We start from the raw sequence: 26332 nt of genomic DNA on the forward strand, positions 1-26332 counted from the left end.
ACCGGACTGGCCAATCCCTGCGGACCATGGTCTCCTGCTTTAAGTATAGGCATAAACGCCCCTGGCTCGATGAGGTATTGAGTTGTGGTCCATGAGGATGAAATCCGGTCCAAGTGCACCAGCATACGGTCTCACGTACAAACTCAGAATGTCATCCCTGTAACGCACACCTGCCACTGTATCCCGCTATTGGAGATCGGTTCTTCCAGCTCCTCCATAGCGGTCATGTTCGGCTACGTTGGAATCCCGAAATCGTACACGACAATCTGGGAAGTCTAAACAGTATCTCGATTCATCAAGTACTCAGATTTCATCCCCAAGCATACCCCCGAGACCGTCACATATATCTTAGGCATAAGCAGTTTTTCGTGCAGGAATTCTTTGCTGCAATTGTTGATGCTGCTCAAAGATGAGAAGTACACAGCTAGAATGTGCGCTTCTTTGACCGTATGGGCATTAGCGAACCTGTGAATTTCTGTAGGTTTACGTTTACCCCTGATTGCTTGTATTTTGCGCCAGACTGTTTCAGCATTTGTTTATCCATTAAGAGATTTGAAGAAGGTCTGCCATGTCTTACTTTTGTCCTGGCTGCTCGGACTGCTGCGAAGGCTGATTTATCCATTTTTGACCAGTTGAGTGATTCCTTTCTCACACCCTATGTCACTATGGTACCAGAGTTGTGCCGGTTTTGTGGCAATTCCCGAATTTTCAGCAGCGCCAAAAATGGCTGAGGTGCGATTTTGGCCAAAAAAACACAAGTTCCTCAATCAAAGTGCATAGTCCTGTTTCCTGATCATGAGGATTGGGTTGTTCCGCACCGATATTTATAACGTATGTACTTGTTCTTACAGGTACATATATATTTTCTCTGTTAATCGCCTCTGACGACAAGCATAGCCGAATATTATGGCAAGCATGGGTTGTTGAAGACCTGTTTTAAGCTGGATCTTCACAGGTAATGGACGTATGTTACTAGTGGTAACGAGAATATGTAGGAGAAACCACACTAGTGCAACATCAAAATGTACAGTCCTGATATAAGAGAACACGGGTAGACTGCCGAAGGGCTGGGACGGGTAACTCGGGTACTCGGGTCGGGTGGGTCCTGAGCAGGACCCGGGTACCCATAGGACTACCCGGACCCGTCGCTAATCACGTAAGATATTGTTTTATGACAACAAATATCTTATTCTTAAACTCTATGGTTACATGACAAGTCATTGATGGTCGCATTTCTTTCTGACAATTCACCCATTCCTTCTGACTTTTATATATTTGAATTAAGATACAATTTCATGCAGTAAACTTCAGTGTATGCATGACCAGATCGCTTTACACGTGTATGAAAATACTTTTTGCTAGGGCTACGGTCAAACTTTCCAAATCGGACAGTTTGTACCCATCTCTAGATATCTACAGTGGGTACCCGGCTGGGGTCGGGTAATAGGGTGGTGGGTACCCGGGTAATAAATTCGGACTCGTGCCAGCCCTAGACTGCTGTATTTAGGTTCCCAAACCGGAACGAACGTTTTTACGGATGTTATCGAATGAAGCGAGGGGATTTGTCGGTCGTCATTTTTTCTACCGAACGCTTTCTGCAGTTCCGTAGTTTTATACAGAGAACACACGGGGGGTTCAAAGATACATCACTCCTTTATGAAAGAACACATATTCCATCTCATGTAATCAGTCCTCATAACCATGATTGTGTAGAAAATGTGCGACTAGATACGTCAACACAAATGACTCTCCCAAAATAGATCTTATAAAAATGTGCATGACAGTTGAAAGTTCAACCTCTGACAATAGCAGTGGTTATTGGTAAACTTATTTTTGGGAGTACACAGGTATCACAAAAAGCAACACAATATTTCATTTTGGTAAACTACATGTAAGTGATTTGGAATTACCATAAAGTACCCCTTAAATTAACCAATGACATTTCACTAAGTAGGTATTCCCCAAAGTATTCATTTAAGTTACGCAATTCTTGAAAACGCCGCATACAATATGTGTTAATATAATGTAATATGCGCCTGGCAATTGTTTTCAAGATTCAGTAATGTATGTACTGTGTGGATTATATGACCTCTTGGATCATACAAAATTTATATTTCAGTTCATCATTTTTACACTCTACATTCAGCTCACACACTTGAATTCCACACTTAATTTATAGCTGCCTTTCTTCGGGAGGAAGGATGGAAACCAATGATCCCTGCCAATCCCTCACTATGTTTGTGACGGGTGTCACAGGTGGGTTGGATACACTCACAGTCATCGCTGTGCAGAGTTGCGTCCCTTGGGCACGCCAGAAACCTATGATTGTGGTTTCGAATCCCGGTTCGCCCTGATTATGATTCTAGGTTTGTCAGCGCCATACCCGTGCCCGTGGGTTTCACCGAAGTGGTTAACGTGTGGGACCTGCATCATATAACTGGAATACTGTTAAAAGCGGCGTTAAACCAAACTCACTCACTCACTATTTGATTATCAAACACACGCTCTTTATATAGTCGGAATCGTTCTATGGACTCTGCTTTTAAAAGTTATTTCTTGTGATTATGGAAATGGCCTGTGTGGTGATCGTGAGCAGGTTTCATATATATCACCAGCTGTCAGCGGCGGGGGGCAGGGAACAGCTTTGCTGAACCACAATCAATACAACAATGGGGACCAAAAAGTAAATAAAAGTATAAACGGCAACTCTCAGAATCTCATTCTGAACCTGATTCATCTGATCTTGATCATTTTAGATAACAATGATAATTCAACTGGCCAACCGCCTCCGTGGTCTAGTGGTGGAGCGTCCGCCCAGAGAGCGGAAGGTCCGGGGTTCGATCCCCGGCCGCGTCATACCAAAAGACGTTAAGAGATGGTACTTGTTGTTACCCTGTCTGGCGCTCGGCATTAAGGGGCTGAAACAAGTATAAAGTATGTGTGTGCCTGCCGGTATTAGTCCGGACTTATCCCGATTTTATAGTGCTAGCCCACAGAGATAACATGCAGCAGTTTAACATGAATACCCCATTCAGACACATTATGCTGACCCGAGTCCTTGTTTTAGCTTCTTTATGCTGAGCGCCAGACAGGGTAACAACAAGTAACAATCTTTTAACGTCTTTTTGTATGACGCGGCCAGGGATCGAACCCCGTACCTTCCGCTCTCCGGGCGGACGCTCTACCACAAGACCACAGAGGCAAATGGAAAATTATACTTTATTAAACTACACAGAGGGGTGGAGCAAACCTTATTCCAACACGTCCCATTTTAATTCTGGAAACCCCAAAGTCCAGAAACTCTACGGTCTTTGCCCAGTCTCGGTTAAAGGTATTTACAAAATTAAAGATGCTGTTTTCATGGGAACATACCAAGGAAGAAAAAATGAAACATATTGGTTCAAAAACTCAATATTTAGACTATGTCGATGTTGCGATTGAAAAAAATAGGTTCAGCTAAAAACCTACTGAAAGTATCTGGTACAATCTTCTTATCAAAATCTACAAAAGCTTCATAACAGTTTTTACAAAATATATTTTAAAACAAACACAGCTTCTTTTCTATCAAACGAGATCCAAACTCTTCGACTTCATTAACAAAAGGAAATGCAGCCTTGTGGATGTCTTTAAACTTTTTGGTATCTCCACATAATAATCGCCTTAACCAAGTAATCTTAATAGATTTTGTGGTACACAAATATTTAATCTCATGGACGCCATCAGCGCTGCGATTGCTTCATGGAATTAATATGTACTGGTACAAACTCTTGACAAAATGTGAATCTTTGCAACACTTGCAGAAGAGTTTGAACCCATTCAGCACCTCACTGAATATGCGACTCAATTGTTTCCCGCCACAATGACCGGAAATGACGTAGGTTCAGCACGTGCGACGTTCAGAGGACGTCGCGTCTTGCTTGCCGTCTCGGGATATTGATGATAAAAACAACATTTGGCCATGTTGTAAAGATTTAACCAATACAATGATTACTTGGCAAGTCATTATCTTACTCCTTGCCAGTGGTAAGTAATTAAGAACATATTTGTGAAAGGATTGGTATGTTTGTCAACTTCTCTCCATGTTTTGTCGTCTGCGTGCAAGCTGTAAAGGACAAACCTTGATTTACAAGTTCAGTAGCCGTAAATGTACAATACACAGAGAGTATTGTATGGTTGATGTGTAAAAGCGGTTGTAATTTAACTCTTTCAACACCGTAGGCCGGTTTTCCGGCCAAAAAGCATCGAGTCCACAGACACCGTAGGTCGGTTTACCGGCCAAGCCGTAGTCACGTCAAAATAGTATAGGCTATATTTTTATGGACCTACCTGTAATATCATTCATTTATTAAATCTATCACATTTCATAATGTCTGAAATACATATTCCAATTCAATTTATCATTTTTTATCGATAAATTAAAAAAATATTCACTAATTCCCGCGATGTTATTGAAAATTCTCGGCTCGGACACGATGTTTAATGCAAAATTATATGCATGAAAAATCTTTGTCACAGCTCGTAACCTAGCAAGATACGTTCACGAAGTTCCATATTTTTAAAACATATCGTGATTTCCTGCTTAAAACATTCAGAATAGCACGATATAACAAAAATCTTTCGGCAACTTCTGAAATTTTTTAAACACGAGATTGGTATCACAGCTGTAATTTACAGCTGCCTTAGGCCACGTGCTCAAAATTGACCAATCACAAAACGTGTAGCAGATTTCGGCAAGAAAGCGTCATTAGAAACCAATTTTAATCCAATGAAATCGCTTGTTATAACAACGAAAAAAAGCAGTCGATGTTACGAGCGGGTAGATGAAGGAATAAGCTTTCCAGGGATGTTTCGTATGCCATTATTCGACGAACGTTTTTATCATACGAAGCATCGAAAACGGGGGTATCTCTTCATTTTACTGAGCGGACAGCCGCTGTTATCGGGAAATGGGTGATGCCAAACTATTCATAATTCTTTTTTTAAAATGATTTTCCAATTACGTAAACAGTGGAAATAAAACAGAAATAGGTAAGTGGATTTAATGAAATCTTATATTTGCCGAAAATCGTCAAGTTTTCACTTCCTTGGTCCTTAATCTGGATGTTAACAACGTGTTAGCTTACATTTTTTATTTACAACGAACTTAATTAAGTTGTAAATGCATTATCTTAAATAATGTGAAAAACATACCTTTCATATTTATAAACTATAGGATCAGACCCTTCAAATGGTGTATAACATGTAGTGGCAAATATATATTACAAGCAGAATGTTGGCTTCATCTATCACACAAGAGTCTCTGGGAACTAGGTGTCCCAGCAGTAAACAATTCTGGTTGACTGGTGTTGAAAGAGTTAATAACTGAAACATCTGAAATTAATCCCTTTACAGCGTTAGAAACTGGCACTAGTCCTGTAGTCCTTAACAAACTGCCCACTATTAAAGGTATCCTAAGGACTAGTAGAAATTGGCCCATTTTAAGGGTTTTGCTATGTTATCATTATAAGGACTAGTGGACAAAAACTGTTAGTTTCTAACCCTGATTTAGTGTTTCTGGGACTAGAATACATACTGGCTAGTGAGGCTACAGTGTTAGCGTTGTGTTCCAAAATAATATGGGGGGCCTGTCCTCATCTTGCCTACACCTCATATCGACTACACTACTATCAAAACACATTTATGCACGAGTGCACATCACACTTGTACGCTTATCCCTTAAGTAAAATGAACTCTTCCAATAAGATAACAAAGAATGTAAATGACTTTTGATACTGTAATTTCATTTTGTATATGAGATCATCTTTACAACTCAAATGTTTTCACAACATCAAATATCATAAATACACATGTATTATCATAGCATTGTACATTTATAGCCATCATCTTCATGTTTTATAACATAAGCACTACATCATTACTAGCAAAATTACTGTAATTTGATGAAACGTCCAACTGCATGGCATGCCCCTCAAGAAATTTGGATAAATGTGGACCTGAAATGGTGAACTTTGGGCCATTCTGAGCATGAATAAGTGTGTGGTAAAATTCTTTAAGTGTTAGTAAATGTTAGTCTAGTAAAACATCTTTGCAACTACATGCTATACACCATTTGAAAGGTCTAATCCTACTGTTTATACATATTTATGTTCATCACATTATTTAAATAAAGCATTTACAACTTAAGTAAGTAAGTTGTAAATAAAAACAAATGTAAGCTAACACATTCAAACGACCAGATTGAGGACCAAGGAAGGGGAAATTTGACGATTTTTGTCAAATATAAACAAACATAAAATCCACTTACCCATTTCATTTTTACTTTCATTGTTTACCTGATCGGGAAAGTATTTTATAAATAATTGTGAATTGTATCTGTCATCACCAATTTCTCGATACCTGCGGCTGTCAGTAACATGAAGAAATACGTCCGTTTTCGAAGCTTCGTATTAGAAAGTTTATTTTTCCATCTACACTAACCTCGCCAAGTCTTTTCGTCGTTGTAATTTTTTCACGTGCTTTCTTACAGATTTCTGCTACGAGGGTGGTGATTGGTCAAACTAGAGTACATGACCTAAGGCTGTCAATCAAATTACAGCAATGGCACGTGTGGAAATTTTGACGAAAGTTTTTTGTTATTCTGAACGTTTCAAGCAGGAAACTCGTGATCTATATTAAAAACATGGAACTTCGTGTATGTGTTAGGAGCTGTGACATAGCTTTTGCAGGCATATTGGAAACATCGTATCCGAGCCGAGAAATCGAGGCGACGAAAGCCGAGATGTCATTTGACTTACATTACACGCGATCGCACGAAAAGATTGAAATAATAACTTAGCTGTAAGTTTGACAGCTTACAGATATATTTTGGTTGATTTTATTTATTACTTTGTATACTAGATTTAAAAAATTCCTTGAAACGTCTTTATTTTGCTCTTTGACATGTTCGATGTGGACCCGTTGTCGAAGTGTGTGTCCGAGAATTTTATTTTCAATAACATCGCGGGAGTAGTGAATCATTTAATCTGTCGATAAAAAATGATAAATTGAAATGGAATACGTATTTCAGACATTGTGAAATGTGATAGATTTAATAAATGAATGAGATGACAGGTAGGTTCATAAAATTATATAGATCTACCCTTTATTTTGACGTGACTACGACTTGGCCGGTCTACCGGCCTGCGGTGTCTTGGGACTCGAGGCTTCTTGGCGAGTGTACCGGCCTTGGGTGTTGAAAGAGTATATTGGCTCTTCAAGCAAACTTTCTTGAAAACTATTTTTCTTTTGACAAAGTTTCGGCAATGCCATACGGATCTCTCAATATCTATGCATAACTCCGCCCACTGAATCCAAAACGAGGCTGACCCGGCGCGCGACCGACCAGGAAGAGTGAGTCTAAAATGGCGCGACCTTCGAGTAAATTTCACTGTTGTGTCCCGCAATGCTCAAGCGGAAGCCACCTGTCCAAAGGTCACACCTGCAATTCAGCCAGTCCAGGAAACGTTTAGCAGAAGTCCTCACAGATGGGTAATTACAATGATTATATTGATATATATAATATAATCCTCCTATGAAACTCCAAACATCTTCTAAACAGAAATATTGTTCTAATTTAATGGAGAAAACAAAATACATGTCAGTCATGAGGTGTGTGTTGAAAACATAAATGATATATATGAATAATATTACCAATCATGTTGATATTACAGGCAAAACATACCAATGGGCTCAGATGATGCAGCAGATGATGTTGACCAGGTTCATCAGCTTGATGAACTACACAGAAAACTCAAGGAAACTGAAGAAGCACTTCACAAGAAAGAAGAGGAATGTTGTGAACTTAAAACAAACCATGTAGAACTTAAAGATAAGATATATCTTGAAAAGTTTGGAGTTAACCGTTTTAGCACTGATAATTCTTTGATACGATTCTACACTGGTTTTTGAACATATGCTCTGTTTTGTGCATTTTTCTCTGTCATTCAGCCTAGTGCCTCCAACATGCAAAGTGCATACTATGTTCCAAGTGAAATTGTATCTCTTGTTGGTAGAAGAAGGTCAATGCTGCTCATAGATGAGTTTTTTATGTAGACTGAGAGCTGGTCTGCTGGAACTGGATTTATCTGTACGTTTTAACACCCATATAAGTACTGTGAGTAGAAAATTGATTACATGGGCGAATTTTTTGTACATTGTACTGGGTAGCATGCCCATATGGCCAGCCCTCTGGGGTTTTAATTGATAGATATATGCCTTCATGTTTCAAATTAACTTACCCATCTTCACGAGTAATCATTGATTGCACAGAAATTAAAACACAGTACCCATCCTCTATGAATCTAAACTGTAAAACTTATTCACATTATAAGACTACAAATACATTTAAAGCTCTTTTAGGTATTGCTCCACACAGTGCAGTCACTTTTGTATCTTGTTTATATACTAGGTGTATGTCCGACGTTGAAATTGAAATCATCTCAAGATCCCACCATTCTTAATTTCTTACATTCTCATGGTCAGTTTAGTAAGAGCGAGGTTGAACAAACAGAAATGATTGCCTCCCTCCGTATCCATGTTGAGGCAGCCATCCACAGAGTAAAAGAAAATCATATTTGACAGCATTATTCGTTGGATCCATCAACCAACTTTGGACAGTAGCTGATCTTCTTACCAACTATGAAGGTCCACTTATATAAGATAGTTAAAATAGTATCAGTTGCTACTTGTATACAGCACCATAAAACTGTAAAGAAAACTACAAAGTCAGATTTAAAGGAATGTTTTTATTATATTATTATTTCAAAATACATTGGATTGTGTATTCAAGAAAGTTTGTACATGTCTCAAACAGTGTTAGCAGTTAAAATAGCTCACTGTTCACCATAATTAAAGATCCATGAAGATCCAGGTTAGAATAGGTCTTCAGCAACCCATGCGTGCTGATTGGGAGGTCAGACTCGCGGACTTGGGTGATGCATGTCATCGTATCCCAATTGCATAGATCGATGCTCATGATGTCAATCACTGGATTGTCTGGGCCAGACTTACTTCTTTATTTTCAGTAGTTATTGCAAATATTATCATGGTTAGATACAAGTAACTACAAAAAATCTGTATCCTTATGTCATTATAAATGTCGACACGTGAAGATACATGGTAAAAAATAGGTCTTCAGCAACAATGCTTGCCGTAAAAGGTGACTATGCTTGTCGCAAGAGGCGACTAACAGGATAGGGTGGTCAGACTCGCTGACTTGGTTGATGCATGTCATGAGTCCCAATTGTGTGGATCACTGGATTGTCTGGTCCAGGCTATTGTTTACAGACCACCATCATATAGCTGGAATGTTGCTGAGTGCTGCATTAAACAACAAACAAAGATCATAAATGTCATTACCCCTGTAATTATTAGACCCTCGGGCCATAATTTTAGACCACAGAAGTGGAGAAAGTTTCTATACAGGTATAACTGACAGATACAAAAAAGTCTATATCATTCAACATGTTGAATACATGACAAGTATATATATATAAAATGAATATTCCACATAAGCTATCAAGGGAAAATCAGATTGCATCATCTGTCTTCAGACATGGATCCTTATTGTTTTGAATACACACACAAAGTTTGTGTTTCATTGAAAATATTTTCTGCAAAATGTAAATACATAGTGTAAGCCATGCCTCTATATTTTTATGATAAATACTTGGTGGATAATCTGGTCATTATATGAAAATCACTGTGGTCTAATGATCATGATGACAATAAACTTATGTTGACTGACCTTATCTTGTTCTTTATGTTGCAGTTTTATGGTGATTCTAGTATTACTATGGGAAATTGTATAATAGCTGCAGAGGAAAGATAATTTATTATTCCTTGTTAATTTTGTATAAATTAATTAAGGTAATACTCAAAGAAGAATGCATCTAAATTAGCTTGAAGTTTACACCACATTTCAGAATTAAATATTACTCTTTCCAAATGGGTTTCCTGCTGAGACCAAACAAAAAAAGTCACACACCATGTTCAACCTGAAACAGCAAGTCGCACTTGAACCTGAAAATAATGGTTATGATTTTCCTTAAGGGACAACACACCATCCTTCCTCTGCAGGTAAGCTACATTATTTAAATTTGGAGCTACAACACTTTTGATCTCTTAGAGACCAAAAGGAGGGTCAGCACTTGGGTCGTAAACTATCCTATCAGGGGATGCGGCAAGCCAGTAGCAATGGGGATTTACTATAACACCACACGGGTATATATTTATTTCTTTATTCTTGAGAGTACTATAGGCTTGGGCAGCAACAGGCTGGTTATCAAGTCCAAACTGAAGATTGGTACCATGTCTAGGTTGGGTAGTCTTCAGGTGCTCAGCAAACGATTCTCGATCTGCAATGGTAATGTTAAAAAATGAATTATCTCACATAGAATGTGAAATCAACTTCATAGTATTGTACAGTTTAACTTCAAACTCTATTGTAGACATTTTCTGTAACTCATTTGAAATGAAACTATGGCAGAGAAAAATTTGGTCAACAATTGTTTTGTCAATAAAACACAATTAAGGGATACTTTACCAAATTAGATTTATGTGGTACAAATTCACTTTACAAAACTGAACACACCATGCTTTTTGAAGATTTCTCCTGCATGTGAAGCGGTGACTCTGTTTCTCCTCAGTGCATGCCTCTTTGGTTCATTGGACTGGAGGCGGGTGCTCAGTTCAATCTCTGTTGACTCATCCTGTGTCACACTCAAAACAGATAGAGATACAGACAGACTCTCCAACAGCACCCTGTTCTAGGTTGGCATCATGTGGTCAGATAAGGGTAAATCAGGAAAAGGAATAGGGTTGAATATGTTCATAACAAAATCACTGTGAAGTTTCTGTTGATAACTCAAAGGACTGCCTTTAGGAAAGGAACCAAGATCTGTCGCTACTGTTGGTCAATGACAAGGAGCTCAGGAAGAACTGTCAATAATGAAATAGAACTATCAAGAGATAGCAACGATGATGCATGCTCTGCAAGGTCCGGCAAAGGTGTTCGCAATGGGTTGTAGAGGGTAGACTTCAATGGCCTTGACTTTTCTTTCCTAGTCTGGCCTCTCACCTGCAGGGAATGTACCGTCTGGCCTCTGATCTTGTCGCCTCGTGGGATGTGCCAAGTCTGGGGTAGTGATGTCTTTGCTACATCTACTGGTACTGACTCTCTTCCTAAAATCTTGTAGTTAGCCAGTTGATACATCAGGCCCACAACATGACCACGGGATCCACTCTGTCCAATAGTACAGGAACAGCATGCCTTGAGAACTTTCCCACTGTTGGCATCATCAGCAAGGAATACCTGAACAAATATTTAAATAGTTTGTTTTAAACAGAGGTAAATACTTGATATGCAGAGAAAAACTTAATCTTGCACAGTGTTACACTTTATTATTAAGGAGACCTAATATAATTCAGAGGAAAAAAACATACCATAAACATTAGATTATGTATACATGATACGATCCCTGTTTCTATTTGTGGTAAGTAATGATGGTTTTTATATTTTAGTTAAGGGGTGCTAATATAGAGCATTACAAATTATCGATCATGAATATGATGATTCAGCACATACCTGGTTTGCCAAATAGATAATCTGGTGATAATTTTTTGTCTTACAAAATGAAGTCATACGTACATATAGGCCACAACATGTATGAACGAACCTTTGATAATCTCCTGTTTGTTTGAACATTGTTTACATAACAATGTGATAGGTTTATAGTGTCGACTACGATATTTCTTTCCTTTGGACAAGTGTTACAAGATGAAGTGTACAAGTGTTACAAGATGAAGTGTAAATGTAACTGCAGCATCTACGTATTTCTTGGGATGTGTAATAAGTCAATATTATAAGTTCATATAACCAATGTCCAATAAACAAAATGGATAATAATTTTTCGGTAAAATATATGCACACATTTCTGAAATGTCTTGGTCTTGGATTTGTCTTTTATGTTGTTGGATACAGAGAACAGTGATATCCAACGATTCGCCAGGTGCGTGTTAGTCACAAACAATTTACGAATTATTGCTCTCGTTTTGCATTATATAATCACCTGGTTACATTATTTTTTTAATATTCTGATCACAGGATAGTAAACAGTCTACTTTATTTGTCCAGGAATTGTAGAATGTATAAAAATAAAACCCATATCAGGTACCCCGTTGGTTCAAACGTATACGATTATCCTGATAATTCTATACCAATAGAGCTTTCTTTGCATCTTTTATTGTGTCAGAAATAATAACATAATAATGAACAAATATATGTCCAATATTGAATCTAATTTTGGTTGTTTTGAAATATTCTTTTGGGAATTTCATTACGTAAATTGATGCCAGACAGGTGCGTGTCTTGTCCAATTAAGATACACGATAAACTATCTAATTGTTTACCTATTCAAGACATTATTTACTTGGTGAGAGCAGTCATTTTAGGTTGTGTCAAAAAAGTGTCAAATTCCGTTCCACACATCGAGATTTTCCATACCATGAACGAAAATTAGGGGAGATATATATTAATCAAAATACCAGTGTCGTCTTTTTCCGACGTTATCAAAGACATAAAACCAGCCATGACGTCAAAAGGAATCGTGTTATTTTTAGGGTATTTCATTACATTGATGATAAGGCTAGTGCTCCATTAATAATGATGCAACATTAGTCAAATTACACTTACACAATCAGGAGAATGTTGGAATCTAAGGACTAAGTTATAGGTTAGATAAGGCCATCCATTTCTCTATTACCTCCTTTTTATGAAGTACGATTTCATCATTTCTTATGGGTATATTTTATAACTAAACGTGTACAGTTTCAATATCGATATTTGTGTTGGAATAGTTTGGTTCCTCCTGAACAAAACACCACGAAAATATATTGTCCTTACCCACAGCTAATTCTCACCAAGTGACCTGAGTTACAACAAACTAGAGCTAAGCATATCGGAGTTATGCCCCCTTTCCTTTGTACATGTTTAACCTCTCTGTCACCTTTTGATGTCATAGAGAAAAATCAGTTTTCATCATTTACGGCATGCTATTTTTGGAATTGAACGTATGTTGTTATACATACGCATATTACTCCATTTGATATGTAGTTATGTCGCTCAGATATTAGGCAGTATTTTGTTCGCTCACAGTTTCAGTTTCCGTAAAGCTTCTTAATAAAAAAAAATGTCGCACAGTACTTTTATCGGTGTACGATAAAAAGCGGAGAAATTTACTGTTTTTCAACGCAGAAAAAATTCTCGGACAACACTTTGGGGTGTCTTTCTTAAAAACCGGTTTGATATTTACAGTTAAATTTACACCATCAAATAAGAAATTTAATATTCTCCACCTCTGCGTAATTTTATAGCCATAGGTAGATCCAGTGCCGCGTGAGCGCAATTCTCGCACAACCTGCTCTTTTCCGATCTTAAAAAAATGTGCGTCAGAAAAAAAACTCGGCATCCAGAGGGTTAACCCTCTTGGTGCCACGGGACCATATATGGTCCCTCACTTTTCACACCCGCCTAGTGCCAGGGGACCATATATGGTCCCGAGAAAATGCCCTTTTTAAACTGTGAATGTTGATATTTAACACGGAGTGCGCAAAGTCAAAACTATAACCATCATCACCCCAATCATCTTAGCTTTAACATCGTGTAGCTCATACTTTATACAATGCTACGGATTGCGAAATATGGCGAGATTAGTAAAGTGGCTACCGCTCTTCTCGGCCTTTTTCTGCCATGTTTGAACACCAAGCGAACGACAACGAATTTTGATTATGCACCAATGTCACGTACACGTAAATATTTTCAGATAAAATCCTTGTTCATAAGAACAAATATGACCTGAGTGGTCAGAAAAACATATTTTTCCCAACTGTATACTTATTCACGTAAATACAATTCTGTTCACTCCTTTATTTACACGTTTTGTATATTTTTATCGACTATCGGTAATGGCGGAATGGTCGGTACACATGAGAAAACGACAGTGTATATTTCCATTACATTTATGACGTTCATTAAATGAATTTATAACCATTATCACCCTAATCATCTCAACGTTAATATCGTGTAACTCATATTTTATGCAGTGCTACAGATTGCGAAATATGGCGAGATTAGTAATGTGGTTACCACTCTTCTCGGCCTGTTTCTGCCATGTTGAACTTCATGCCTATGAAGGCATTTTTTTTATTATGCACCCATGTCACATACACGTAATTATTATTATATCAGACAGCCAATTTGAAAAAGAAATCTGATCAAACTGTTCAGAAAGATTTACTAGTACCCACTGTACACTTATTGGCGTAAGAGTACAAACGTAGAGTCGGCCACGGAAGTTTTTTGTTCAAGTATTGCATATGTTTATCGACTGTGTGTCATGGCGATTTAGCACGGCGCTACACACCAACCGACAGTTTACAGAAAATATTCAAATCAAAGACATGGAAAGATAGCTATAGTCATTAATATTAAGTTGGTATTGTGTATATTTATGGGCAGAAGGTTAATGATCAAAACCTAAACATTGAATGACCAAGCCCGAAGTGATCGACAGGGCACGTTCGCATCATATCTGTGCCGCGATTTCTTGTTTACCGGTTGTCCTACATACTCGCCCGTTCAGACAAATAACTGCCACTTTTTTCATATGAAATGACTAAGAGTCATGTGTGATTGCTCAAACTACCTGACCGTGTGAGTGACTTGCCCTAACTGTTTCACATTTTGTCGCAAATGTAGATTTCAAAAGTGTGGCAACTATCGTGAGTCGACGCCATATTGTAAACAAATAGTGTCAAGGTCGGTTCCACATGTGGTAGCTCGGCCCCCGTTTCTGTCGATGGTACACGCGATACAAACATAATGCAACAACTGAAAACATCAACATAACTTCTACAATGATGACATCGATACCTTTTTGTATTTGGATTAACCACTTATGGATACGCTGTGATCGATTTCGATTTGTTTTTCCTTTCATTGAAACTGATAATGGCGCTGTGATTGGTTTGCTGAAATAGTATTTTCCACGAGTCTAATGTACATGGTACATGCTGTGATTGTAGAAGATAATTGATAACCAATTGTGTATGCATATATATAATCAAATACACATTACTAATCTCTTCAGAAAATGGAATATATTATAGCTCGTTTTCAAACATTCTGCCATGGATATGAGATCCAAAATTAATATTAGATTTACAAATTATTGGTGTACACTGTACTCTCGATTAACGTATGATAATCTATTGCAAGTCTTCAACTCTTATTTGATATGTCATCTAAAATATGTCAGCAATGAGTAAAATTACTTTTAATTCGTTACAATCAGCAATTTTATTCAAATAGGCTAATAGACGGTCGGTGATTTCCCGCCGCTGTGAATTTGTCGTCTGGACAGGTGCGCGTGTTGTGACGTGGATGACGTCACATGAAACAGCTGATCTAATGTTGTGGTAGTATAATGGATACACGTGGTTGCATTTTCCAAATAACAATATTCTCTTTGACTGAACTAGAAAGCATATATAGTAGATCACGATTAGAAAATGTCTACGGCGACCGACGAGTGAATGAGACCGCTTATCATTTGACTAACAGTGTTAGAATATTTGGCGCAGTTTTCTGATTTTGGTATGTTGACATGGGCTTTTCATATCTGTTTGAAGGCTTGATATTCCAATAAATTAATGTGCATTTAGTGGAGTACAGTGAGAAAGCTGTCAAAATGGATCCAATATTAAACAACCTAGATTTTTAACATTTTAGCTTCATCTATTGGAATCTCAAATGGTTCAATCTATAACATAAACAGTAAAAGTAATTAGATCTACTCACAATATATAGATAATCAATTTCTGAAAGACAAAAAGTTTTCAGTGTAAATGTGATTTCGTTTTAATGTTTTATATAGTTATATTTATGTCTTTTTTTCACTTTGCATTATCTAAATTACCAAATACTTCGACCAGTGACATAGTAGTAATTAAATTCTACTTTGTTTTGTATCCTAAGTATGAAATAGATATTTTTTTTAAATAAATGTTTGTCTAAGAGCAAAATCAATGCATTCTTGTGGGTTTTTTTTACACCATTTTAATTTTTATATCTTCCCTCCAAGCTGTAGTTTAGCTAGGCCAAAATTAAGGGGGGGAAAAGGAAAGACATAATAAACCATTTTTATTAAAAGATTTTGCTGGTTAAATTTCAATACCAAGAATATATTTTTCCTTTTATGACAAATAATTCCATTACTTTCATTGACCTGCGATCATTATCTATTTCAAACTTTTCCTTTAGTAGAATGGGATGGAATGGAATGGGAAACTAGTGGAAATACACTATCACGTATGTCCTTAAATGTACATGTACATATATACCTGGCTAGGTGTAAATACACAATAAAGTCGTATTTATAAATCAAATGAATAAATGAAAGAAAAAGTGGTATTTCATGGACTGGCCATACAAGTATATTTTGAGCAAAGGTCAAAGTTAGGCAGCCAACTGCGAAATACGAGCTGATACGAGGATGTATGTTTTCTGGTGGCCATAGTGAAACAATGACATATGGCGCCCGAGTTGCGAGTGATCGAAAATAGTTTTTTGAATAGATTTGCTGCCCATGAAAACGTTTCAACAATTTTGATTGAATCTACATGTACTTACTCTTGGGTGGTGTAACGTTAGTTGTATAATCTTGTTAATTATTAAGAAATAATAATGATGCCCGATATTGAGCGATGTCAATTTGAGTATTGTTAGGGCTGTTTAGCGATCTTTCACATTTTGTCCTTTGAAAATGTACGATGTCAGTTACTCCGAAGTTGTTTTTATAACATAAAAAAGAGCACGGTCACTGAAACATACATGGACGTAACCGGGATTTCTTCAAGATATACATTCCAAACTGTCATTCGTTTTGTGACATAATCTTTGAAACAGTCTGCGTATGAATTAATTACGACCTCTTCCGTCAATTTTGTTTTGACGTCAAAAACACGCACAATTTCATCGGGATTTTTTATCGGTAAATATAACTCACGGAAAATTCTCAGTGAATGTGTACTTCAACATAAATATCATATGTCTATCACTGTTAGGACATGATATGAATTATTGGTCATTTAGATTTCAAACAAGGGCGCTTACTTGACTTTGCTTGCCATATTCGGGTGCGTCCATATTACGATTAATGTGGAAAATTAAGAAACTTATAATACCAGCACTTTTATCGATGGCTAGGCAGTGCATAGATCTGGTGGCTTGGATTTGGTGACTTTAGATACTGTTGGAAAGACAATCAACTCGAGTTGCATGTTATACAATTTGGTAACACTGTGTGAAGAAATAAAGACGTTGCAACACTTTTGATACAATGTATACGTTTTTGTAACCGCGACGTCAGCACAGTGCTGCACTGAGCGGTTTGCAGGCTGACTGACGTCCAGGCACCATGAGGGTTAACACGCTGCGCTTCATGTTGAGTCAGTGAGCCAGAGCCAAGTCGGTTACGCTATTGGGACCGAGACTACAACACTAACATTTAGGTACATTATGTGTATAAAATGCATTACTAAGTATTACTGATAGTTACATACTTATTATAAATTGTAACATAAATGTAGGTATGTTCCCTGATCTGATTGGTTAAAAAGTGTTGTCGAATGAGCATAACATCGCTGAATTTTTGGGGTCTCATCACCGTGTATGTATACGTTAATTAACGGAACTATTTTTGAAATCATCAACATGGAGGAACAGATGGAAATTTACCCTGACTTCCACATCGGAGATTTCGATGAAATATTGAGTGAATGGGGCGACGAGACATTTTCTGAGATAATACAAGAATTTGAAGGTAAATGAAATTTACCTTTTTCCATTAATTACAAAATCATAATCATAAATAATGTAATTTTCTTGGGCTTGGCCAAAGGAATAAACAAAACAAAATCAATTTTTAACAGAGTAAAAAACATTTATTGCAACTCTATAATGACTTTCATACATCCACCTAATTTTGTTCTTATTATAACCCACAAAAAGCTGTTGAAGCTGAAAACCGTTCTGAGATGGCCCCCGAACTAGGAAATACAGCCAGCGTTTCCGTAGAGCCCAAAGTTCAAGCGTCCAGTCACCGCTTCGCGTCCCTTGATACAAAAGCAGTACAGGACATCGTGGATAGGAACCTCTCCAAATCTACTGGGAGTTAAAATATTTCGACGTAAGCCATTGAAACATAAAAGAATACATAAACAAATAAAAACAAAATTCCTACGCAGATTCGATCAACATCAGCGAGAGTTACCTCCCTTACACCATTGCCATAATAGCAATGTAAAGCGTGACCAATGTGTCATCGCAAAAATTGGCAATAATATAACGAGATTGACCAAAATCTTAACATAAATTAAATATTTCGTTTTGTAAGATTTGAGATATGTTATACTAAATGGATATACGGAAATTTCATTTAAACACGACACCGTAATAATAACGAAATACTCCCACTTACCGTCACATTTGTACCCTGAACACGGCAATCTTTTCACTTCCAGAATGGCTTGGTTTCCGAGGTTTTGAACCCACGTTCGAAGAGCTTCCTGCTTTTCAACTGAATGAGAGACTGAGGTTCTTTTATGCCGAAGTCAGAAATGCTGAGGGAGAACTTTACTCAAAATCGAGTTTTGTTGGGTTGCGTGCTGCCATACACAGGCACATCAGGGGGCCGCCATTTGAGCGCAGCATAAACATTATCCAAGACCGGGAATTTCACACTGCAAACTGCCGTCACTTTACTGTCAAACGCAGGTATTGAATCGCGAGATTTGCAGAATTACCGGCCACAAATCCGATGAATCGTTGAAGTCGTATTCCATTGACTCGTGCTCCCTCAAAAACGACATTATTCGAACATTTTTCAGAGACAGGAGCAGCTCGCTAACGAACGTAATTTGGTACCTGTCATAGATACAAATATCCTGCCACTGTCCACTGCTCCCGTGAGTAATTTCCAGGTTAATTCTTCTGCTAATTTCCACGGCCTCTCTCACATATGTTATTCCACTGTAACAGTAAACAACTTTTTCAATCCCAGCTAAGCTGCATGTCTGAAATTTCGCACGTTTGACGTCTCTTGTCACCACCTCAGTTTCAGGCGAGTTGCCACTATCTTGTACAGGGGCCAAACAGTATGTACGTCTTTTCTAATTTTGATTATTTGTATTTCATAGTTACGCATAACTACAAATTACAAGTAAGATGAGGAACTGTGATAAAGAATTGAATTTTTGATATTTCCTGTTGTTTGTTTATTTTCTGAGAAATGAGCTTGAACATGTGACCACCCCTTTCGTAAAATGGACCCTCATTATTGGAGTACCTCGAAACCATTGATCGGTTTCGCGGCACCCCATATCATGCATCTTTTCGAAGGTGAGCACGAGGAGACGTATTACTAACGACAGTTTTGTTGTGTCATGCGCTCAGTAAATTAGTTCCTCCTAAATATCGATTTAATTAACGTTCATGTTACAATGTCGATAAATATTTCGTTTTGTAAGATTTGCGTGATGTTATGCTGAATGGATGTACGGAAATTTTTGAAATTTCCGTACATCCATTCAGCATAACATCACGCAAATCTTACAAAACGAAATATTTATCTCCTAAATAATACTCACTGCTCTCACTGTAGTACATAAAACCTTTCTCGAGGTGTCTTTTTCCCGAACTGGTGCTGTTTCTTTCGGCGTATTTCTCCACGAATAAGAACGTCAGCTTTGGAAGATGCCGTAAATCGTTCATGTCCGATTGCGAGCGCGCCATATTTTGAACTATTTACTTCCGCGAACCCGCCGGGTCAGCCTCGTTTTCGAATATCAAGAATCCCGTATTTGGACCTTAGTCCTTGACATTGACAAAATACTGTTAACAACGTCTGCGATTGGCTTACGTTTCTATTTCCGTTTTGTAAACCTATCAGCGATGCCATTGCGAACACGACATTGAAAAGAAACGTCATCGGTTACATCTCAGTTTCCCGCGTTCACACCGAAATCTGTCGAGAAACGCGGAACAAAACAACAATCAGTTATGCGTGAAGTGAACTTTTTTCAAAAAGAAAAAACGCGTAAAGGTTGTTTTTTTGGCGTCATACTTTTATTCAGTTCATATTTTCGTATATACGACGCCGTGTACGCTAGCGGTCCCCCGAATGAGGCTGATTTAATTCGAGGTCTGTGGAAAGATGGCGGAAAGACATGTTGTCATCTGTCAATGTTATTGGAGATTTGCTTTGTTTTTTGTATGAAACTAATAACGATGGGTCACATGTTATTGATATACATATTCAACATATTGTGTTTCAATTTACCAATGGTGTTTGAGCTATTTTCAATGTGTATTCTATCAAGTTTCAAAGCGAAACAGTGCCAGGAAATGTGTTTTTTCATTGATGGGCTTAGTTCTAACTCCACAAATTCAAGAGCCTTTCAGTTCTAGAGTGTTCTATGTGAACATCCAATGATTATATTCGTATTTGCAACTTGATATGGAGATATGACACTCTGGTTCCAACGTTGGACTGAAGTCACATGCACAAGGTAGGAGACTTTTTTTCATGTTTCATAATATTAATGAGCTTCTGAACATTACATGATGATGCAAATATAATTGTTTACATATTGTTACTGACATTTAAAGGGGCACTGATCTAACGCAATTCCCCGGACTGGTTGTTGCCTTTGTTATTGTCTGCAAGGACAGCTAAATAAACTTGGAGGCTGGAGGCAATATTTGTTTTACGCATTTTTGCATAAACACTGATTGGTTAACTGTGATCTATAAAGATTTCGACAAAGGGCGCATGTTAATTAATTTCTTCAGCCTAAACAAACAAAAAGAACAGCGGAGCTCATCGGATGTCGTCATTTGGAAATACCTCTGATGGTTATAGTTTAATACTAAAAAAAGTTTCCATGCAGTGAAAGCATTTTCGGATTTCGGCTTGTGTCGATAATACGATTACTACTCCCTTGTTGTCATCCACGTTTTCTCGTATAACCCCTACGCTTGTGTATTTGTCGTCATTCACTTGATGCTCAGTTAATGAATTTATTATAGGTACAATTAGTGGTAGCACCACTTAGATTACCTGACAAAGGTTCCCATTTGGCATTTATTGTGTCAGGGGTAATTATTCAATCTAAATCCAGGTTTGAAGTGAGGTGAAATGTGTGTTGTGTAATATGCACGTGGCAGCCCAGCAAGAGATGAATGATCAGTTGATTTACTTTTTTTTGTAAATCAACAGATCGTTCCTAGTCATCAAAGGATTAACAGAAAATACGTTGATTGATTAATCACTGTTATCTTGCACAGTGGATATGTCAAGAGTGAGTGTTTACATGTCTAGGTTTACTAAAACAAAGGGAATACACTCATATCATGGCGTGAAGTGCCGATGTAAAAACAACATACTTTGTTAACTGATAATACGTTGATTGATTGATCATTGTTATTTACCACTCAATGGATTTTTTAGGAACCGTGGACGTTATGAAAATAGTTGTCATGTGGGCTTTCTCAGCCGACCATTGAGACTTGACACCTATGTAAAACACCTGAAACAATCCAAGTGATCAGTTGAGAAACGAACACGGGTTATAATATCCCTAAACGATATATATCTTTTAAAATATTTGATTGTTACTGAGACACGTGACATCGAATAAGTTTCTTTGTAAAGCTGCAGACGAGTGGGATATTGTTCCTTTGTGTGGATATTCACGGATACATTCCTCGAACAAGGAAGCTGCCTAAAATGGATACATATAAATTTGGTAGGTTGTAATTATGATATTTGCATTTTGTTTTCCTTCATTTGAACCGATTCGTTCTTGTTTCTCTACGTCTTGGTTGGGAAATTCTTCAATGAGCGATATACGTTGTTTTCACAGGTCTTTTCCTTTGTAAGCGTGTATATATTACCATCAATTTGTAAAATGTGATTCTCTCAGGCAATTTATAAAATGTGTAAATAATTCAGTCATTTGGACTAAAAAATCTGTCCAGATTGATTAAGACGATCAAAAGGGCCTACAAACATCACAACAGATTATTATGTAGGATTAGAAGCCAAACAACATAGAAATGTACTTTTTAACGTAAAATTTTCAGTCTCTTGGTGATGACATTAAACATCAAAATGTTTGGAATTCGTTATCATAATAATACAGATGGAAATGTTTTTCAGTCACTTTGTAAAATAACTGAATATTTAGACGTTTAATAAATTTGTTACACATTTGACAGTAAAAAAATACACACACTATAAAAAAAGCAATGCTCAGGTGAAATATTTACTTTGTGTTGCAAGTCAAAATAGTGTAAACGAAAATCGCAAAATAACCAAGCAAGTAACTTATCAAAACTTCGTCACCATTACCGATGCTACCCACAAAGATACCTACATTTCCTTATTATCTCGAAAACTGTATTTCATTTTGTTGATCAATGTGACCATACGCCCTTATTACTACCCATAAAAGAGACTAATGCGCTTACGAATGGCGTAGCAGAGGTCGCGAACTAGTCTAGATTTCTGCTATACATCCGGGTACTCACTGGGGAAAAACAATAACAAAGGCAACAACCAGTCCCGGGGAATTGCGTTAGATCAGTGCCCCTTTAACAATCACAGTAAATATTGATGTACATTTCCCTTTTACTTTTATTTCGGAGATAGAATAGTCTGGTTCTAAATTAAAATATTTATCCTCATACATACTGCACAATGGACATAGAACATTTGTTTAAAATATGACATGAATTTCTTTCATGTTTTCAGGTGTTCTAGCAGCAGGAAATGATACAAACATTGCCAGATGAGATCGTAGTTCATGTATTCTCTTTCCTGTCACTGGCAGATCTACTTCTAATTGTGTGCAGAACATGTAGACACTTCAACTGTCTCACTCATCAATCACCGAAACTTTGGAAAGATTTTGAATTCCATGGTAGAAATTTGACCTCGTCCCAGCCACATAAACTCTTTTCAAAAGCAAGGTATTTCAAAAGTCTTCAAATCCCATTAGCGGTTGTTGATAGTCCAGTATCAGTAATTGACTACATATTTGTGACAGGCCTGTTTAGAGCAGAAGGACTAAAGTGGCTTAATATTAGTGGCATTAAGGTATCAACTCTTGCCTTTATGGTGAGTTTGCCAAATCTGGAACTACTTAATCTTGAATGCTGCATCCATCTTGCTCGAAGGTTGAGCACCTGAACGTGAACTTCACAAAGGTCACCACACCGACAAGTTTAACTGAAATATTCACTTTCACAAAGAAATGTTTCAACTTGGAGGCATTTGGTATTGAATTCACTCTTGACAACTGTGTTGAGTTCCTGAATGTTGCTTACTTCTCCTCTCTACATTTTTTTTATCTCAGCCTGGAAGATTCTTTTGCCGAAGCAGACTTTGTTTCTTATATAGAGGAAGAGTTTGTTGATTGCCGGTATAGAATTAGAGGCTAAATCATGAATGGAACAATGGATCTTGAAACAGTTATATCTTGGATTAATGAAGTGGGGGAGTTTGAAGGACCAGAAGAAATCTTTGAGGTTGAACCTATTATCCAGATGGAATCAAGTGTACCTGGAGCTCTGAACATCCAAGTTGAATCAACTGGATTTGTTTGTGAGCAAATTGCAGAGACAGTGGAAATAGCAACAATGGTGGAGGAGCCAGTAAACAACATCTTATCAGTAGGGCTGCAAGAACCTGAACTTGAGAACGCATCTGAAAGTGAAGACGTGGACGTGAACAACAACAGTTCCTGCAGATCTTCCAGTTAGAGGAAGAACACGTAAGAGGGATCCTGATTCATGGAGCAAGAACCGGAGAAAGAACAGGAGGCAGGCATGTGAAAGTTACAAAGGAACTCGGGGACAGGATGTTCCAAAACGGAGTTAAAAGAACAAAAAGGATTGCCATGGAACCTGCAAGTATAAACGCTCTCAAAACATTGACCCTTCTGAAAGACAGAACATTTTTTAATCATTTTGGGCTCTTTCTGATGACAAAAAGTACCACTTTTATAATAAAACGGTCGAAAGATGTTCGAAAAGGAGGAAAATAACGGAAAAAGAAAAGAGCAGGAGGCAATATTCCTTTGCTTACCAGTTCTTTCTTAAAGACTAGAAACTCCGTGTCTGCAAGGACTACTACATGACCACATTAAACATATCTCATACTACTTTGAAAAGAAGCATAACACTTCCACAGTAACACCTTGTGAAGGTGACAGGCGCGGGAAAGTGACAAAGGACAGAATTTGCATAGAAAATAAGCAATTTGTGAGAGATCACATAAACTCCTTCCCTACAGTTGAATCTCATTACTGTAGACAGTCCAGCCAAAAGAAGTATCTCGACCAGTCTGTCCATTACTCAAATGTACAGACTTTTTCTTGAGAAGTGTGAAGTTCAAAGTCAAACTCCAGGCAAAGAACATCTCTACGGGCCAATATTTAACACTGAGTTCAACCTGGACTTCCACTCCTCGAAGAAGGATAGGTGTGACAGATGTGAGGATTTTCGTATGAAGGAGAAATACAGTTTGTTGGATGACAATTTGAAAACTGCTCACACTCAACACATTGAATTAAAACAAGCAACCAAGACAGAGCATGACAAGGATCGTCAGGGTAATGATGTTACTGTTTGTTTCGATCTTCAAAACGTTATCACCTGTCCTCGTGCAAACATGTCCAGCTTCTTTTACAGGAGAAAGCTATCAGTTTACAATCTCACAGATCATTGTAGTCTTAACTCCACAGGCTATTGTGCCATTTGGCATGAACAACAGGCTGGTCGAGGAGCCAACGAGAAAACGAGTGCTCTTGTTGCTATTCTTGAGTGAATAGATGCTGATCATCACCCAGACACAATAACATTGTAGTCCGATTCATGTGTGCCTCAAAACAGGAATTTGGGTATGGCATTTGCAATGATAGATTTCATTAAAGGAACATCTGTATCTTCAATACAACAGAAGTTTTGAGCCAGGACATTCTAGCATACAGGAAGTAGACAACATCCACAGCCACCTTGAAAAACAACTAAGTGCATCTGATGTGTTCAGTCCTCTCGGAGTGATGAAGTCTTTCATGAGGGCAATGAGGAAGCCGATTAGGACAACCAATTCAAGAAGTACCTAGAGGCTTCACGAAACTTAGACTTCAGACACGTTCCTTTTTTCAAGGTGAAATCATTGAAGTACAGAGACAAAGATCTGTTTGGCTTGGTCTTCAAGAAATCATTTGAGCCCAAAGCTGATAGGGAACATGTTTCACTTCGTAAGCGTGAGATGTCAGTGAAAAGAATGTCGTCACCACCAAGAAGTCCTACTTCAGTAGTATGGCCATTGAGCAAGCAAGTGTCTGGGATTCCAAAAATGGCCAAAGAGAAAGCAGCAGACATCAGAGCCATGCTAAAATTTATGCCCCCGACAGACAAACGATTTATGAGTGGCCTTATTGCATAGGTTGTTACTGAATAAATGTGTCAGTCTGTTAGGTTATTTTAATGTTTTGAAATGTTAACAGTTCAAGAGTTGTGTTTAGCAGTTAACCAGTTCTCCTAAACAAGGGGGCTGTAAAATTTTGTTGTTCGACAATACTCCTGTGATATTTGCTTGCCTTTACCTAAATGGAAAAGACGGGTACTCAAAGGTGGCATATTTAACTCAGTTTGTATATCGACTCTATGCAAACTTTATTTGATAGTTACAGTGAATTTTGAAGACTTAGTTTTATTGATTTCATTCGTTATTCATTCTTGTCATATATTCAAATTGAATACTATATTTTATTTTGTGTCTGGTTTCCAATCAGATTTTGATTTGCGATGTTTTAATGATATTTTCATTAAGTTCATGAATTGTGTTTTGCCTTTCTTCTTTTTTTCACCTTGGTCAAGGAATCTACATGTTATAAATAGTTTATATACGGTTTTACATTACGTTACAATACTAATTTCATTGTACATTTACAAGTAGTGACGTAAAATATCAAGCATAAGTCACATAGAACAATATGGAACTAATGAAAACGGCTTCAGATTTTAGAAAAATGTTCAATCTCCAAACATAATTTTGTTATTTTAATTGACATTTTCAATTCATTTGATAAAATTTGTAGTTTATGTACTCTAACAGTACAATATACATATCTATGTGAACATTTATGAAGGTAGCTTTCAATGCCT

At 37.5% G+C, this 26332-nt stretch overlaps 1 protein-coding gene across 1 annotated transcript in view; it reads left to right on the forward strand.

Annotated features, from left to right (window-relative positions):
* Window positions 1-23602: 23602 nt before the first annotated feature.
* LOC139477725 (uncharacterized) overlaps window positions 23603-26332 on the forward strand; it is a 75151-nt gene continuing 72421 nt past the window's right edge. The window contains exons 1-2 of the mRNA XM_071260122.1: window positions 23603-23884; window positions 24453-24771. Coding sequence (XP_071116223.1) covers window positions 23603-23884; window positions 24453-24771 — 601 coding nt within the window. The remainder of the gene's footprint in view (window positions 23885-24452; window positions 24772-26332) is intronic.

This window comes from Haliotis cracherodii, unplaced genomic scaffold (assembly GCF_022045235.1).
Source record: "Haliotis cracherodii isolate W230 unplaced genomic scaffold, xgHalCrac1.p SCAF_35, whole genome shotgun sequence".
Taxonomy (NCBI): Eukaryota; Metazoa; Mollusca; class Gastropoda; order Lepetellida; family Haliotidae; genus Haliotis; species Haliotis cracherodii.